The 19,757-nt window shown below is 40.4% G+C and overlaps 1 protein-coding gene across 11 annotated transcripts in view; it reads left to right on the top strand.

Moving 5' to 3' along the window:
* NEBL (nebulette) overlaps positions 1-19,757 on the top strand; it is a 357,048-nt gene that overhangs the window by 331,083 nt on the left and 6,208 nt on the right. For all 11 annotated transcript variants that reach the window (XM_044228985.1, XM_044228984.1, XM_044228981.1 and 8 more), the window contains one exon: positions 18,623-18,729. In XM_044228985.1, coding sequence (XP_044084920.1) covers positions 18,623-18,729 — 107 coding nt within the window. The remainder of the gene's footprint in view (positions 1-18,622; positions 18,730-19,757) is intronic.

Raw genomic sequence — 19,757 nt, 5'->3', positions numbered from 1 at the left:
ATTTCAGACTCCGTGGGAGGGCAGTGAGCTGGGGGAGGAGATTTCTGGCAGAAAGGTGTGTCTCAGGAGCTTAAATAATGTCTTATAAGATACCTTTAAAGATGCCTTTCATGGGGCGCCTGGGTGGCTCAGTGGGTTAAGCCGCTGCCTTCGGCTCAGGTCAGGATCTCAAGGTCCTGGGATCGAGTCCCGCATCGGATTCTCTGCTCAGCAGGGAGCCTGCTTCCTCCTCTCTCTCTCTGCCTGCCTCTCTGCCTACTCGTGATCTCTCTCTGTCAAATAAATAAATAAAATCTTAAAAAAAAAAAAAAAAAGATGCCTTTCATGCTCATCCCTCTGTTGTAGGGCCAAGACGCTCTGCTCGTAGTGACATTCCCTATTTTGGAAAATAGTTATTGAGGTATGAAGCAAAAGTCAAGATGTGTCAGTAAGTGTTCTAAAGCACATCCAAGTGATGGTAGTACCGTAAGATATCTGCATCAATTCAAGAAGAGTCCGGACTACATGGAAATAGACACCCAGTTCCATTTATTTTAAGGGAAGCAGGCACATTCTATCGATTGGCACATTATGTCTGTATTCAGGTAATTAGTGATGTAGCAAACCTAGTATGTTCAAAAAAATATCCTCACTCCCCGCCTCCCCACCCTCCCCAGGAACCTGCTCTTTCTCAGGTTCCCAGTTTGCTAAGTGGCAGCCGCAGCTGTCCAGATCCTGAGATCCAACCCCGTGGAGTCGTCCTGGGTCCCTGTCCTTGACTCACACCAGCCTCCAACCCATCAGCAAATCTTGTCAGTTCTACCTGGAAAAGTGCACGCAGAATCCAAGTGCGCAGGACCCGTCTGCCTTGAATCATCCTAGTAGCCTCCAAATGGTTTCCCGCTTCTGCTCTGGCCTCCCCCACTACCAGCCCCATGTTCGCCACTTGGCAGCCGGAAGGAGCGTTCTGAAACACAAGTCAGACCACGTCTTTCTTCCACTACCATTTCATTCTGAATATAGCCCAGACCCTTACCGTCACCTACAAGGCCCTCACCTGCGCTGGGCCCTGGAGGCTAGTCCAAGCTCATTTCCTTCCATTTTCTGTCCACCCCCAGCGTCCTGTCTCCCTGCTTTACTCAGACCTTCCAAACAAGCTCCCATTCTGGGCCTTTAGACATAAAGTGCTTCCCTGCCTGGAACACTCCTTCTCATCCCTGTATTTGCTTTTGCCTAGTCCCACTTTTTTCCACGATTCTGCTCAGATGTCACTTTATCAGAGAGACCTTCTCTAAAGACCAGAGATAAAGCAGTGCCCACTCCTTTCCTGTCTGTCTCTTTACCTTCCTTCTTTCCTTCCATTAGCACTTGGCGCTCCTGGAGATATTATATATTTCTTTTTTATTTGCTCATCTGTATCTGCTTTGCTAGAATAGAAGCCTTACAAGAGTGGAGTTATTGGCTCTTTTGTTCACCAATCTCTCTCCAGCCCTTAAAATTAATGCTCACCAAGTATTTGGTGAATGCACAAAATGGCCAAGTTAATTTTTTTTTTCTGCTCATTCTTTTTTTTTTTTTAATGGAGGTATAATCGACCTATAACATGGTATTAGTTTCAGGTATACAACGAACTTAGATCTTAAAAACTAGAACTGCATCTATAAATATATATAGCATAATTATTTTCTAAAATACAAGTCTACGGTGGAAGGCTTTTAAAGAAATTCTTCCATTTTTGTTTGGATGATGTTTTGATATGTTTCAAGGACATTAAAGCATAGCTGAAAAAAAAAAAAAAAAACCCAAAACCCTAAAATGGAAACACTCCCAGTGTTGTGTTTTGTTTTGTTTTCCCGATGAGAAAGGGAACGAGTAGTATTCATGACTTTTTGGTTACTTTGAAATTTAGGGTCCCCTTTGAAATGTGTACTATGCTGGGTCCTGGTAAAGAGGCGCTGATTGACTCCACAGAAGGAAGAAACTTCTATGATCTTGATGGCTATTTGATGAAAACCTTTAGTGTCTTGAATAAATCATATGCGTTGCTTTAAATACCATTCTAGAAATTGAAAAGAATTTTAAAACCATACTTGTTAGTGGTAAGATGAAGAAAAAAAGAAAATGTAAGTATTCAGAAATGCCATTTTTGGGGTCCAGACTTTGTTGATTTTTTTTAAGATCTAGATTAGGATTTTATATGATGGAATGCACTAACTCCCAGAGAGAGGCCCTGTAATAGTGGGTTCTCTCCCTGCCATGCAGGGGGTGTGTGTGTGTCCACGTTGCATTGCAGAAGACACAGCGCCGGGCCACAGGGCCTTCAAGAGTGTGGACTTTACCCTTGCTCTCGCCCACGTGGCCTGAGTTCTCTGGAGGCCACCTGACGTTACAAGGCACATCTGTAACCCGAAGGCTATAGAACAAGAACTCTCTAAGAGATTTTCCGTTCTCCTAAGCTAAGTGCCATCAGTTCAAACAAACTTTTTTTTCGTTGCCCTCTCACTTCTCTATGTGTGAGAATGTGTTTCTGTTTTAAAGATAATCCATTGTACTTTGTGAATTAAGTGGCTGGGCAGTTAGGCGAGTTATGTTTTAGAGTCCTTCCTATGAGTCAGAGGAAATTCTGATTTTTGGGACAAAGCGTCAAACAATTGGCTCCTTTCCTTGAGGCAAAAGTACCCTGTTTTCTCGTTGTTCACATTTGGTTTTCATGAGCATTAACATAGAAGCCCTCTACTTTAATTTTGTATCATTGTTTCCATTATGTGTTGCTCATGATATTTTCTCCCTCTTGCTTTGATTGCTGAATATTTTCATTTTCTTATGTGATTATTTTGGGCTTTCTTACTCTTCATCTACTTTCCAAGGTATTAAGTTACCAAAGGATTTTCATTTTACATCTCTACTGTGTTACTTTGATTCAATAAAAGAGGCTTTTATTTAAACTTGATCTAATTTTGTTTTGATTCTTGAATAGTATTATTTGAAATTATCTTTATTGCCTTTTGGTATCAGATTAGGTTAACTCATTTTCACTTGACACACGGTTCCGTGACTGGCAATTTTCCTGATGGCTCTTGCTTATTTCACTGCGAGATTTTCTTTGATCTTTGTGTTTGTCTTCAGGTCACTTGCCTGCAACATCTTTTTGCCTTCTGGTGCAGAGATTTCTTCTGTTGCCCCAAACTCACAGTGGTCCTTGTAGCTAGTATTTGTGTTTACAACCTTGCCCAAGGTTTGCCCTTCTCAGTTTGAACTGGAGTTCCATTTGGCTTCAGGTATTTTGTGTTTTCTGATTCCCTCCAGAGCCTACGAGGCTATGGGAGGGCGATGGGGAAGGAAAAGCAGATGCACTTTTTAAGACAGACATTGGCAGTTTTCCAACCCTGTGAACTTTTCCATTTTGTTGCGAAGAAATCTGATGGGGATGACCTAGTCTTGCCTTCACTGATGAAAAATGAGGTTCTGAATTCAGTGACTATGCCCACAGGGCGGTGCTTATAGCGTTCCAGCCCAGGCACCATGTCCTCAACAGAGGTTAGGTTGAGGGAAATGCTTTAGCACCTTCTGGAACTCTCTGTCAATTGCCTGGAGGTGGACCGAGAGGGTGATGCGCCAAGTAGGGAGCCAAGTACCTGAAATCTATGGGTGTTTAAGAGCACCCATAATGCCATCTGTTCATTCACCAAACACTTATCTCCCCGATGCATGAGACACTAGAAACAGAGAAAATAAAGATACAGTTACTGGTCTTGAAGAGCTCACCTTCTGGAGGGAGAGCTGGCTGCATTAACCCATTGTGCTCAGGAAGGTGCCATGTGGAATGACACCTGGAGTCAGAATGGTGCGGAATGGGGAAGGAGTGTTTTTGGCAGAAAATCAGCAGACGACAGAACACAGCACCTTGCTGGCTGTGTTCTGGCATATCGGAAGCCCAGGGACTGTGTGTCAGGGAATGGGGCTGAAGACCAGACCAGAGCGTGGGGAGGGCCAAGCCAGTCTCTGCAGACAGGGTGCAACCGAAATCTCCTTTCTGGGCATGCTGCATGGGCTCCTGTCCTGCAGAAGATTTAGAGGCTGCGTAGAGCTCCAGGTCGTGAGGCTGGTAGGTCTCTGGGTCTCTGACTTGGGAGTTTAACCCACTCTGGGAGCTTGTCTCAAGATCTCGTCTGCACTGGCTGATTTAGACTCTGCCAAGAGAACGGACTCCATGGGCTCCACGTGACCAGAAGGCCTTCTGAGCAGTCTTGCAGAGGCGCTCGTGGTGCAGAGACAGCATTGTTGGTTTTTATTTGAATTATCACAATGTTTCTCATAGCTCAGTGACATTCATCACTGTTATAGAAGAGCAGGAATGTCAAAATCATAGCCCCTTCTTACTCTCAGGACTTCCAGACTCCAGGCAAAGGAGCCCACAGCTGGGTGTTGGATAGGCAGCTCAAATCTTATGACAGAACCAGTGTCTTATTTCCTGTTTTCCCAAACACACAAACACACAAACAAACATCTGTTCTTGTCTCTGTTCACCATCACAGCTGATGACACAATCATTCAGAAAAATAAGCCAACAAAACCAGGGGCATCCTTGTCACCTTTCTTCTCTCACACTTGACATTCAAGCCATCTGGACGCCCATTGGCCCTGTTCATGATGGAGCTGTGCCCAGTCCAGCCTCGCCTCACCAGGTGCAGAGCTCCCTGACCAAGTCCCCTCCCATCTCTCTGAGAGCTCAGGTATAGGCTCCTGGTCTTTGTCATTCCGTTCTCGTCCTCTTCGATCTGACCTTGGCCTGACTGCCAGTGATCCTTTAAAAACCTGCATCAGCTCTCATCTTGCCCTTGCTCACAATTCTCTAGTGGTTCCATTCATGCTTCAGCTGAAACTCAAGAGCCACAGGCTACAAGGCGTTACATGGTCTGGCCCTTGTTCATGTCTCCAGTTTCATCTTCTCCCAGACTGTCTGCTGCAGCCTCCCGGGCCATCTGGCTGTTTCGGCACATTAGGCCTTCTCTGGCCATGGTTCTTTGCCTGCAACACTCACTGATGCTTCGTGGCTGGCCTCCCTTTCTACAGGTCTCTGATTAAATCTCAACTAATCAGAAACGCTTTCCTTGACCTCTCTACCTAGAGAGATCTCAACCCACATGCAACTCCCTATTCCTTTACCCTGCTTTATTTTTCTCTGTAACTCTTTTTTTTAAGATTTACTGAAGCATAGTTGACATACAAAATTTGCACCTGATGTCCAAAATTTTGATGGGTTTGGACATATGCACAGACCCATAATACCATCACCACAAGCAAGGCACTGACCTTGTCCACCACCTTGAAAACTTTCCTTTTGTGTGTGTGTGCGTGTGTGTGTGAGTGATAAGAACACTTAAACATGGGAGCTAGCCTCTTAACATCTTTTACAGTACAGAGTAGAGTATTGTTAACCACAGGAATTGTGTTGCACAATAGATCTCTAGAACTCACTCGTTTTGCATAATTGAAACGTTTACCCATTGAGCAACAATTTCCCATTTTCCCCTCCCTCTGCCCTTGGCAACTGCCATTCTGTTCTCTGTTCTATGAGTTTGTTCTAGACATCTCATTAATGCAATCATGAGGTATTTGTTCTATCATTGGCTTATTTCACTTAGTATAATGCCCTCTAGGTTCATCCATGTTGTCACAAAGGGTAGGATTTCTTTCTTTTTAAAAACTGAATAATATTCCATTGTATGTCTATATCATTTTCTTTTTCCATTCACCTGTCAATGGCCACTTGGGCTATAGTTATATCTTGGCTATTTTGAATAGTGCTACAGTGAACCAGGATCAAAATCACAGTGAGATATGACCTCTTATCTGTTAGTTTAGCTGATATAAAAAAAAAATCCCTCGAAAAACCACAAAAGATAAATGTTGGCAAGGATGTGGAAAAAGTGGAGCCCTTTACACTATTGGTGGGAATGCAGAATGATGCAGCCACCATGGAAAACACTATGGAGGTTCCTCAAAAAATTAAAAATAGAACTATCTAGCAATTCCACTTCTGGATATACATCTGTCACTCTTTTTTCTACCTGATATTTCATTATGTACTGATTAATTATGGCTCTCCCAGAATATCTCTAACTCTATTAGAATGGAATTTTTCTGCCTGCTTTGTCCTGAATTTTATATATAGTATCTTGGACAGTACCTACAAAACACTTAATAAATATTGTTGATACATAAATATATTCAAATTAAAGTTTGGTCTGAAATACAAAGAAATAGCTTTGCTACATGTGCTAAATCATTAAAACTTGGCCTTAGTCTTTATTAAGTCTAATTAGAGCCAGTTTGGTTGAGGGTAACAGTGCAAAAGTAACGCTTATTATAGCTTCTTTAAAAAGCAGGAATGTAAGATGTATCACTGAAGCGTAACATTGTAACATATGTTTATTACAAAGCCCGAGTTGGCCCTGAACTTTCGCAAGCAAGCAATCAGTAAAGTATTCCCACATTACCACTTCTGTTCTCCTACAAATACTTCTCATTTCAGTGTTTTATTTCACTTGTGACAACTCTCCTTAGTAGGGACTTAATAAAGTGAAAGTGCCCATCAGAATTCTGACATTCATACCTCGTATGGCTTCTGTCTCAGCGTAGTCTAGTTTACTGTTTGATCACGAACTCCACAGTGGTAGAGAATGAACATGCCTTTTAGCTCTCTTTACAATACCTAACTCAGGTTGGGGAATGCTCCATGAAGAAATGGTGAATGGAAGGAGACAAAATGAGAGGACAAGTATCTCTTTCCTAGACACAGTGAAGTCCACAGAATGTATCCTTAATTTCTAGGGATAATAGGCATTATTAAAATTTCAATTTACCGGGGCGCCTGGGTGGCTCATTGGGTTAAGCCACTGCCTTCGGCTCAGGTCATGATCTCACGGTCCTGGGATTGAGTCCCGCATCGGGCTCTCTGCTCAGTGGGGAGCCTGCTTCCTCCTCTCTCTCTGCCTGCCTCTCTGCCTACTTGTGATCTCTGTCTGTCAAATAAATAAATAAAATCTTTAAAAAAAATTTTTTCAATTTACCATTACATTGAGAACAGAAATATCAAATACAGACACAATAATAAATTCTTGGTATATTTTAAAAGTGATGGATTTGCATCCAAGCAGCAGTGTTTTGAAATCTCCTTTAATATGAACAGTGTCCTTAAAGCCACAATCCTTTGCTCAGTATGTGCATTAATTTTTCTCTTGATTTCTCTCTGCCCATTGAGGATTTATGTTTTATGATTTACAGATGGCATTCTGCCCCAAATTCAGCATTACTTGTTTTTAATGGTGAGCGTGGTTTTAAAATTAGATAACCGGAACAACCAGCTAGGAAATGCACTCCTGATTTTGAACTCTTGGCCTTCATTTAATCTAAATGTACCAGTATTTCTCTTGGAACCAGTACTTTGTTTTTCTGGTTACTGATCAGCAGGCTTAACCCTCTTAAAAAATCCAGTCCCTTCTTAGCCTGACTTCTACAAAGGAAATACCTTCAACAAGAAACTTGCAGTTGTACCACTTCCCTACTGTATTTGAGCGTTGTTTCCAATCTGAATATTGAGAAGTGTGTGATATCCGTCAAAAAGTGTTGTTTTAAGTGTCCACATGGAAGTGTAGGAAGATTTAAAGAATTGATGACTGGGGAGCACCTGGGTGGCTCAGTGGGTTAAAGCCTCTGCCTTCGGCTCAGGTCTTGATCCTGGGGTCCTGGGATCGAGCCCCGCATCGGGTTCTCTGCTCGGAAGGAGGCCTGTTTCTCCCTCTCTCTCTGCCTGCCTCTCTGCCAACCTGTGATCTCTCTCTCTGTCAAATAAAATCTTTAAGAAAAAAAAAATTGATGACTGGGATACTTCTGTGACAAATTTCGGAGACAAATTTCTGTGATGAAAGTAGTATATAGGAAAATAAATGAGTCCTTTATAACGGAAGAGGCTAACGCTGCCAATTACATGATCATACTTAGCTATTGAGCTAGTGCCTATAGAAGTAGCCTACAGGAAAGCACACCCTGCACGCTGTTAGGAACTTTTAGTTAGACCTGTTGCACCCCCAAGAAAAAGGATCAGGGTTCTGACCGAATTCAAAGTCCTAAGAGAAACTCCTACTCCTGGTCTCATTAGACTGGGAATGAAAGAAATGTCCTAAGTTTCCTTTTCTGAGTGTGAAGTTGGGAAAAGGATCAAATACTAATGAATAGCACTTGTTCTGAGACGCACATGTGTCTTTCATTGATTTGCCAAAATTAAATCAAAGGGTTCCATATGTGTCTGAAGGAGAAACATCTGACACTTAAAGTAGCAAACAATAAAACATTAAAAGTATATTTCCTGTGAAGCTGAGCTGATTGGGGGAAAAGAGAAGGTTTGATCATCAGGAAGGAGATAGATGTGGGCCACAGCATATGTGTCCAAGGGGAAACTTTAGAAGAGCTTTGAAAATGGTACAGTGATGCACGCGGAGAGGGAGAGAGTAGCTTTTCCAATATTGGTGAACATTAGTAATGAAAATGGAAATAGTCCTTTTTGGTTTGTATGGATCAAATATGATGTCGGGATTGAGTAGTAGACTGAGTATACGTGTGTTACTTATGTATCTGTCTTAGATATAAAACAGTCATAATGTTACCTTTGTAGTCATGAATTGCCTTGCTCTCTCCCACTTCCTATATCATCCAGGTGCCCCATGTCCCTCCTCCCCAAGCCCCAGGCTAGGAGGTCATGGGGATTGGATCCTGACTTTAGATTTCCACGGGCTGCTGCAGCTGGGTGCTGGACTGAGTTTCTGCGTTTTGTTTGGTCTTGATCTGAAATTGTCCCAGCTCATTGTTGCGTGGTTCCCCTCTTGCGGCCAGATTCCCTACTCCTTAGTGCCTAATCCTGTTCCAGAAATATTCCTAATCCGCCCATGCCACATTCTTCAGACATTCTGGTTTTTGAACTCTGTCTTCTACCATGTACCCGACCCACGCTTAGTGAACTTATTTACCGGCCCGTTGGACTCTAACCTGGATCCTGTCTTCATGTCTTTAACACTGTGCCTTTGATTCCAGTGAACTGTTGCTCATTTCCCTACCCAACTGTGGCTTTTACACGTGCCTATTTGCTTAGCACCATATAAACTGAAGCTAGGGCTCTAGGAGAGCAGGACAATCTTTTACATTCGTTTCCCCACGTTTCCCTATCTTCAAATCATGTCAGGGACCCACTGGTTCCATTTCGTATATGTCTGTTGGTCGAAAAAAGTGTTATACTTGCTCATTCAGAAGTATTACCATTACTGAGATGTGTCTACATGTGATATTTAGTGTGGCTTGTCACTAAAGGCATCTCATGTAAAATGGTATCTGGGAATGACTCGTGGATTGGTCATATTTCCTAAGAGTCAGTATTAGGGTTGATCAGCACAAGAATAAATCAAATGCACAGTCTGTTTTTAAGTCTTTAAAAATGTGCTACGAAAAACAGTGTTACTTATGTTTATCTGAGACATATTTATAAATATCCTCTACAATGGCATAATGAGACTTCCTTTCATTATACTTGAATAATGAATCTTCCTAAATGAGATTGACTCACACAATATTGGTGGCAGTGTTCACTGAGGAAAACTGGGATTTGCTATGAGCTGACTTTAAGGTCATGGCATAGTTTGTGTCCAAAAGCTAGATTCAGCACTGTGATTTACCTAATGGAAATAGTATCCTGTGTCCTCATTATCCTTAAATTCTTTTTTTTTTTTTAAGATTTTATTTATTTATTAGAGAAAGAGAGGGTGAGAGAGCAAGCACAGGCAGACAGAATGGCAGGCAAAGGGAGAGGGAGAAGCAGGCTCCCTGCCAAGCAAGGAGCCCGATGTGGGACTCGATCCCAGGACGCTGGGATCATGACCTGAGCCTAAGGCAGCTGCTTAACCAACTGAGCCACCCAGGCGTCCCTCATTATCCTTAAATTCTTTATTGTTTTCATCTTATCAAAGAACTGCCCCAAATTATGTCTTTCTTGTCAGAAAACTACAGATATCTTATATATCTGTAGTTTTCTGACAATAAATATATTTCTGATGAATTTCTGACAAGAAATATATATATATACACACACACACCCATGCTGTGCATTCCTTTATTTCTTTATTTTCACTTTTGTTTTATTTTGGGACACAGCATATATGTGTATGTGCAGTTACATACCTCATTGATTTTGTGCCATGAGAACATGATATTCAAGACTATAGTTTGGGGCAAAAATTATTTCTTTTCTCTCAGTGACAATCCTACTTATATCTGTGGTTTGTGTTATAGTTACAAGTTGGGGAGTTTATCCTGGATTAGAGAGCTAAAAATGAGAAACAAATCTGAGGGGAAAATACACAAGTTGATATTTAAATCAAAATGTAAGAGTAAATTGGCTAAATTATTCTGAAGCAAAATAGCAGATATTCTTATCTATAAATCTCTCTAGTTCTGTTCAAACCACAGTATGTCTTGGTTTACTTCTGCCAGAGAACATTCACAGACATTTTTTTCTAGAGAAAAACCAGTTAGTTTTGAAATGAAAATGCACTGCTTTTCTGGGCTTGTGAGACTAAGTTTAACTGGCTGATCATTTAAAAATAACTAATTTTGTGTTTCTTTTTTTTTGAGCCCCAAAACAATATTTTAGAAATTCTTACTTGGGGGCAACTCAGCCAAATATATAAATGAAATGGTAAGGTGTGATTCACATAGGCATAGTTTTGAAAAGTACATAATCTACATGTTTCCTTTTATACTTAATAGGTAATTAGGAATCTTTTACATCTGATTTATATTTGACTAACACAACATTATAAATCTATTATTTAAATTCAGAGAAAAAATGGTTAAATAATCTTCTGGACTTAATTATGTTTGCAAGTAAATTCTTAGCATGTCTGTAGAGCTTGTCACTATTCTGATGCTGACTTGGGGAAATAACATTTTGCAGCCTGTGTCCTACAGAAAGATTTTGAAAATTGTCAAGTGGCATCGTGATGGGGTCTTCCTTGCTCAGTGGGAGAGTGTTGAAGTCATATTAGGAGATGGGGCTTGAGCGCAGACTTGAAACTATTCATACAGAATAAAGTGACCGAATGACAATTGCTTGGGCTAAAATAGGATACTATTGACAAAGGGAAGAAGAAACACACACACACACACACACACACACACACACTCCAGAAATTTACCAGATGCCAAAATGACCCTTAAAAGAAATTTGAAAGCCATTGCTTCAGAAATAATGCTATTCCCTATGATTTGAACTGGCTTTTCCAAAACGAATGCCTCCTTCTCACTATAATTTCTTCCCGAGGTGAAGAAGTGGTGAAGAAGAGGTGACAAGCACCCCTTGTCAACTACAAACACCCAAGCTTCCGGTGACGTTTGTACCCCCAGATGTACCACAGAGAAGTCAGTGAGAGCGAGAGTCACCTCTGTGAGCAGAACGAAGCTGCCCACGCACCTCTCCACACATTCAACCTTTCTCCTGCCTTTCCCTTCCTCTCCAGTCTGCCCGCTGCAGGAGTGAGCGGTCAACTGTGGGCTCTTCTGACTTCACATAGAGGCTTTGGTGCTAGAACCTCCTCTGCTCCCCAGACCACAGAGCCCTCTTTCATATTTCTGACCTCACAGTGTTCATTCTGTCTTGCCATTTCTTCCATCATTTTGGTGTCATATGGTCAAGCGTTTGGGTTCTAGAGTCAGACCGTTGGCATTTAAACACTAACTCCGTGGGGCTCTGATTTTTTTTACCGAGTTACTAACTCTCTGTAAACTTCAGGTTCTCCATCTGTAAAATGGGCACTTTGCCATGTGTAAAGTGGGGATGGTTTCTCCAGCTAATGCATGCGACACGCTACACACAGGGCCTGGCGTGTTGTAAGTAGGGGGACAAGCTGTATTCACTGGCCTGAGACCAAGGGGCTCCCAGACAGTAGAGCTTCCTTCGCTGCAACTGGGGGAGTCCTGAGCAAACCGAAGTTGTCCTCCTACTTGTAAGATTTCATTTATTTAAATGGTATTGCGTTCATATTTGATAGTCCTTGGAAAGCAGAGTCCTGTGATGCATCTCTCTCCCGCTAAGTTTCACCGGGACACATACAGGTGATAAAATACTTGCACATGTTTTGGATTTTCTCAAAGGAGGGTTGCAATTGTAGTAATAGCATCCATCTAAGAATAGAAAATGAAGATAAAGATGGTATTGGGGTACAGTTGGAGAAAATTGTTAGGAAACTGGCATTGGCTTGAGGGATAATTTTTGAATCTGTAAAGACATTTTTTTGGCTGCAACTCCCAACCCCCACCTTCCCTCTAAGATGGTAACCAGGTCCGGTTCTGGTCAGCCCCCAGGAAGTGGGGTCGGCTTCTCCTGGCCTGCCCTCCTTGGACGGTGCTTCACGGCGCTTGCCTTGCCCTGAGTGCTGTATGTTAGTGGCTGAATGATTCTCCAGTGAGCTTCCTCGCCCTGAGATTTCTTCCCATAATCCCTGGTCACTTCTCCAGTTCAGGGTTAAACATTTGCCTCCACAAATACAAACAAGTCATGGGGGAGATTCGTGTTTTAGCCCCTTCCCGCAGAACACGATAGAGTGGATAGCAGACTAACAACAGAAATTGATTTCTCATGGTTCTGGAGGCTGGAGGTCCGAGACTGGGGTGTCAGCATGGTTGAGTCTGGAGAGGGTCCTCTTCCCAGGTTGGAGACGGCTCTCTTCTCTGTGTGTCTCCACCCAATGGGAAGAGAGCTAGCTAGCTCTCTGGCCTCTTGTGAGGGCACTAATCCCATTCATAAAGCTCCATTCTCATGACCTAATGACCTCCCAAAGGCCCACCTCCCTAGAACATCTTCTTCGAGGTTTGGGTTTCAGCGGATGAGTTTTTGGGGAGCTGGGGAGAAACACAAATATTCAGTCCATTTCAGGGGGAGAGTGGGAATTTGGGAATAACATATAAAGGGTCATGTGAGCCTCTAAATTTGTGTCGGGTTGGGGAGAAGGAAGCTGACAGTAACTAGTGGTTCTTCGCCGTGGCTGCTCATTTCAGTCACTTGGAAGCCTTCAAATATAAGACACCGATGGTCAGTCCCTCCCACTCCCACCCCAGAGATTCTGATTTACTTGGTCTAGGAGACCTGGACATACCATGGTTTTAAGAGATCCCAGGTGAGTTCCATATGCAGCCAGAGTGGAAACCCAGGAAGTAACTGACTCTCCCTGTCTCAATTCCCTTTTCCTTCCCACAACTTCTGGCCCTTGCAAGAGCTAGAAATTTAACATATGAAACAGTAATGATTGCTTTTATTTTTACATATGATTTCCAAAGTTTGAGCACTTGTTTTTATGGCAGTGATGATTATGCATGTCTTTGAAACTTGGTGGTTTCAACTCAATTATCTCATTTTTATGATAAAGTCTGTTTATTCTTGGTTTATTATGCAGCAAGCTGGCTTCTTAGGCACTTGTCTCTTCACAGCTTATAATTAAAAACCAACAAACTAAAACCTGGAGGCAATCTGGCTTGTTTCTGTCTTCTGCAGTGAAGGAGAACTTTCTATAGTGCTCAGAATTCTATCAGATTTAAAAAAAAAATCATCTTACTGCTGTATTTGGCATGAATGTGGGTTTAGTACCCACTTGGGGATTGTGGAGAGAATCAGATGTCACGAGGACCTGAGGCTCTGATTTGGAACCTGATGGCACCTGAAAGAGCTATTTGAACAAAAAGGCCCACATCATTGGCCTATCTGATGACCAATTAGCTCAACCCCCTTGCTCATGGCCTAGATGAGATCTAATAAGGGTTTAGCTCATTATTTAATATTTATTTCACCACCAGCAGTATCTTCATACTTTCTCACTTATAGTCACGTCTTCATTCCTTTTAACAATTCCCCTGTGATTGTCCAAATCAAGATTCTTTGTCTTTAAAAAACAAAACAAAACAAAACAAAAACAAAAATGCACACACACAGAAAACATCCCACAACTCATTAAGTTCTTTGACCCCCATTAGCTGATAAAACTGTAGTCAACTGTTAAAAAAATGTGACAGTAATGTCATTGCATCCTATATTCTTTATTGGAAAGCTTCTGAAGGGTAATTTTTTCCTTATTCTGATTTAAAATTAAAAAAAAAAAGCAAGCCTCTGAGAAAAACCCCCAAATTATTTTCTCTCTTTGTGTTACATCTGTAGTTAGCTAATTGTTACAGACTGAATGCTTGTGTCCCTCCCAAATTCACATATCAAATTCCTGAACCTCAGGGTGATGATTTTAGGAGATGTAGCCTTTGGGAGGTGACTGGGTCAAGAAGGTAAATTTAGTGCCCTTATAAAAGAGATCCCAGAGAGCTCCCTCATCCTTGCCTGCCATTTAAGGACTTGGGAAAAGGAAGCAGTGTGTCTACGAGCCAGGAAATGGACCCTCATCAGACACTGAATCTGCCAGCGTCTTGATCTTGGACTTCCTCATTTCTAGAACAATGAGAAACAATCTGTTGCGTCAAATGCCCAGTCTATGGTATTTTTTAAAATACCAACCCTAATGGGCTAAGACATCAATAAGGCACTACTGTTATTTCTATTTTTGCCTTTGGAGTTTGGCCATCTACTATGACGCTATTGTCATTGTGAGGCTTTCAAAACCTCCCCCTCATTTTGAAGGACATCAGACCTTTATCTTGGTGTTCCTTCTGTGCAGAGACCATTGCTCTGCTGCCCTCCTGCTTAATCTCCAAGCCTCTGTATTTTATTCTCTAAAGTGGGAATGGTACCTATTTTAGAGAGTTTTTCTAGCAATGACATGGCAATGTGGGACACACTGTGCACACCGGGGACACTTCCATAATCCTCCTCCTCTTTTATCTACCCCAAAGGAATTCCCCACAGTAGGCTGGCTTCTTTTTGAGAATTTTTTCTCCTTTATTATTGTTGATTTACTCTACTCTGCATGTTTACACATATGTCCTTACTTTTCCAATTTCAGATTTATGAAACCTCCAAAAAAACGTTTCTTCTTCCATTTTCACCTTCTGTTTTATAATCTTCTTGTCTACTTACTTCTCTATCTTGGTTTTATCTCCTTTCATTGTAAGGAGAAGCATTAAATAGAAAATATTACTATTGGCTGCTTGTGGAAGAACTTTATTGTGCTCTAAAAGACAGATTTAGGTTTTATAAATACTGTGGGACATTCCAAATAGAACCTTAAATCCTTAGAACTTTAGTGAGCTTCCCAATCTCTAGTCAATAAATCTTACCAATGTGAAATAAAAATTGAGTTACACTTGTGTGTTTTGTTATTGCCTTAGGATAATGAAAGCTATTACTGTTTTTTTTTAATTAAAAAGAATTTTTTTGAGAGATAGAGAGGGAGCAAGTACACATGAGTGGGGAATGAGGAGGGCAGAGGGAGAGAGAGAAAATCTCAGATAGGCTCCACACTCAGCATGGAGCACATGTGGGACTCTGTCTCACGGCCATGACGAGATCATGACCTTAGCTGAAACTGACAGTTGGACGCTTAACTGATTAAGCTACCCAGGTAGACCCTAAAGCTATTGTTTTATGGCTTTTAGGCAAATTGCAATAAAAAACCTCTCAACCTCAGGACTCTCCTTCTGGAAGACCATCATGGAACCACCATCCGTCTGTGTCAGTGTTGGTGGAATCTGACCACTGTTTTAAGGAAGAGGGCACAATGTGTGTTTTTGTGATAAGAAGTCCTTGTTAGTTGCAAAATTAGTTTAATGTCTTGCTTTTGCAAAACCTTTTGGGTTCCATTATTTTCATGGAGGAAATAGCATACTCAGATGGAATGGCTATCTTTCACTCAAATTCTTAAGAAACCCAATTTCCAAAGCCATTGTTTTAAACTTCCTATTGCTTATTTTGCCTATGCATCGCAAAAAAGAAATCGTATAGCAAAACAATTAAAAAAAGCAATGCTTGCTTTTTTGTAAAATTGGCATTTGCTTTTAGTAAGTTGATTCCTCTGAGCTCTTAGTTATGTTTTTCATAGCTCTAATAGGAGCTTCCTAAAAACTCTTCTATTGTATCAGGTATAAGGTAGATAACAAAGTTTGATAGCCCTGAAAGAACATGCATTAAGTAATGCAGCTGAAGAGAGAAATGAAAATAATAAAGGCATGAGAAGAAAACGTAAGAATGAGATAGATTATATTTGCCCTCTTTCCTGCTCTCTCCAACCTACACAGAAGGACAAATACTTCGCTTTCTTTTCCTGCTATATTTGACCATAGCTACAGGAGCTCTTTGAAGGTCAGATCTGAGCTGAACGAGTATGAATATACTTGGTTTCTAAAAATCCAACATTAGAGAACGCTGCTCAACAACATTCTCAAATTATCACTATGGGGATGATGACCACAACCATGTATACATCAACACATCACGGCATACAAGATAGCATGTTTAAAAATATTTTCATCATTGTCTTTTCCTGATAGTTTTTTCCCCCAAATATTTTAAGAGGGCTGTGCTTAACTCTGTACATCAAAATGTGAAGGTCACAGTTTGATAGTGTAATGAAGGATGAAAAGTTCAGTTTTTATACCTAAAATTTATGGGGTTTTTGAATTTAACCTTCAGAATTTATAAGTAAATTAAAATAATAATTAATGAAGCAATGACTTGCTTACGTGGTGAAAACCCAGTCTGGAGTCCTTGACTTACATATTTAACTTACTAAAAGCAACTTACATATTTAACTGAGTATTCAGAGCCATTTCTTCAGCTGGGGAAGGGACTGATGTCCGGGGTCATTACTGCTCCAGAAGGGCAATTGTTTCTGTCACCCCTTTCCTTTGATGCTTGGCATGCCTTGAACATAGTGGACAGTGATAGCTGCTAAGATTTATGGAGGCTTACTAAGAGATGGGAAGTGTAGTAAGCCCTGTGCACACATTAACTCACTCAGTCAATATTTGCTGAGAATTGAAGGAGGGAAGAAATGAATGGTCCATGCTTCCAACACACAGAAACGGCTCTGTTCCTCAGCTAATTAAGTGAGCTTAGATATTTTTAGGGATTTCAATATTTTTGCTTCATGAGTGAATTTTGACAATATTCCTGACATCTCTTAGCATTAAATATTTAAATGGAGTTGATAATGTTAAAAAGTGCTGTTTTCTGAAGTATTTTATATTTAACACTTATAACAACTTTGGAACGTACCACAGTCCAAGTAAAGATCTCAGTGCTTTCTCTTTGATGCAACATCTAGACTTTAAATAAACATGATTTCTAATAGCATTGCAGTATAAATTAATTCAAGAACTTTTAAAAAAATTCCTATTCAACCTAATACCATTATCATCTGGAGAACACATTTATGATTTGTAATTTTCTGATGATTAAACTTCTTTAAATTTTGATGTTCTCATGTATCATTAGAATGAACATACCAGTTATAAAATATTAATTACTCATGGTACCCCAGAATTATATCTGCTTTATTCTTTTATTATAAAAACTGTCCTAAATAAACCAACCTAGATTAATTAATGCTCAACCTGATTGAACAACACTGGCAACCTATTGTGGATTTTTATGGTAATTATATCATACAAGTTTTACTAATGTCTCATGTGAGTATTCAAAACCCAATGAAGAGTGTGCTACTAAAATCCTGCCATTCATAGCCAGCTCCTTGCTCCTGTTTATTAGTACTTACATTTACTTAGAGAGAAACACACACTCAAGCATACATCTACTGATTTTGTGGGGTTTTTATCTAGTTTCTGTGTTCGTTTCTCTAAAATTGGGTGTTCTTCAAAACAGGAGCTGTGTCTTTTGATTGTCATATTTAGTGGTAAGAATAGCACAAAATGAGTGAATGCTATTTTGGTACTATTTTCTTTTCTTTTGATGTAGAAGGATGTTTATGAAATTCTTTACATGGTTTGGTTTTTTAGGCTTTTGTAACATATTTAGATGACTTAGTTTTGACTTACAGCCAAGATAAAATGGAGAATTTATATATTCTAAATAAAGTTTTTTTTTGGGGTATAGACTCATTATTAATTGCTTAACAAAAATAAGTTGCTAACTATATGCTATATTTTACCATTTTTGTAAAGGTAATATTTAGCTATATGTCTTGAAATATTGAGTGTATCTGTTATATGAGTATTCTGTGAAAACATTTATACTCTGTTGTTGGTTTGACGATCTAATGTAATTTTTAAAAAATTTCTTATTTGTATCTTGGAAAATGTTTAGGAGGATTACATAGCTCAGTAAAAAGGTGATTTTGTTAAAAGGTGATGGTAAATTCTTGTTTTGTACTTGTGCTGTTTGAACCGAGCCTCTGCAGTAGAGAATTACAACTATTTCTAATATATTTAACTGCATGTTAAACTGATTTCCTGTATATGTCCTTAATTGCTGAAATTTATACTAATCTAGAAATCACTTATAACATCACTATCCAAATTTCACATGGCACTGAACACGGCATTTTCTTTCAGAAGAGTATAGCAGAGCATGAGGTCCCTTGAGGGCTCGGGAGGGCTGTTTTGAGGCTCGCTTTGAGGAATCTTTGTGTGTGTGTGTGTTTATGTACAGCGCCTGTTCTTCCTGGAGCCTACCAGCAAAGCCATTCCCAAGGCTATGGGTACATGCACCAGACCAGCCTCTCATCCATGAGGTCAATGCAGCACTCACCAAATCTAGTAAGTATCGATTTGAAGTGTCTCCTCTTCCCATTTTATCTCCAAAATAGAAATACTCGTGGAACAGACTTGCATTGTATAGTGTCTATTTTCACATAAGGGATGAATGTCAACATTTTGCTTTCTGTACCCCTTTGAAGAAAGCAGAAGACTTACAGAGGTAAAACCACTGAGAAAGGAAGGCATGCCGTGAACATGTGTAAAGAGCAAAACATACAAAGACTGTCTCGGAACAATATCCTAATTGTTACTTCATGATTGGTTTTAGCCAACTGTGATCTTCCTTCAGGTCTAAAAGTACAAATATCTGGTCACATTAACCTGTCAATTTTGACAGTAATCAAAATGGCCACTAACCCCCAAATGACATGGCCAACATAAGTCTCTAAATCCTTCTACTGGAAATCTTGAAGGGCTTACAGATTCATTCACTGAATGTGCAGTTTGGAAGCAGTGCTCTAGGTCATCTTGCCAGATGGGCATTTCATGCTGAAATTGTTTCTCCAAACCTCTGTCTTACACAGAAGCCTTAGCCTGAGCACGGAGAAAGAGGTGGTCCTTCTAAGCAGTTGCCAGTTCTTCTTAACTGCTCTAAAGTTTTCTTGCCTCCACCAGTTTCCTCAGCCCATGGATTCACTTAATTTTGAGACTTTCTGATGCTAATATTAACTAAATTCTTGGTCTTTATGGCAAAACTCAACGTATATTCTGGCTATGAGCCTCTTGTCGGACATGTCATGTGCCGATATATTCTCCCAGTTGGTAGGTTCATTTTGTTGGTGGTTGCCTTTGCTGCACAGAAACTTTTCAGTTTGATGTGGTTGCACATGGTTATTTTTGCTTTTGGTGTCAAATCCAAATAATCATTTCTAAGGCCAATGTCAGGGAGCTTACCGCTTATGTTCCCCCCCCGCCCCAAGAGTTTGATCTTTTTAGGTCTTACATTCAAGTCTTTAATTTATTTTGGATTAATTTTTGTGTATGGATAAGATAGTTGTCAGTTTCACTCTTTTGAAAAAAAGTTTCCC

The sequence above is a fragment of the Neovison vison genome, chromosome 12 (genome assembly GCF_020171115.1).
Source record: "Neovison vison isolate M4711 chromosome 12, ASM_NN_V1, whole genome shotgun sequence".
Lineage (NCBI taxonomy): Eukaryota > Metazoa > Chordata > Mammalia > Carnivora > Mustelidae > Neogale > Neogale vison.
This window is presented reverse-complemented; position numbering and strand designations above follow the sequence as displayed.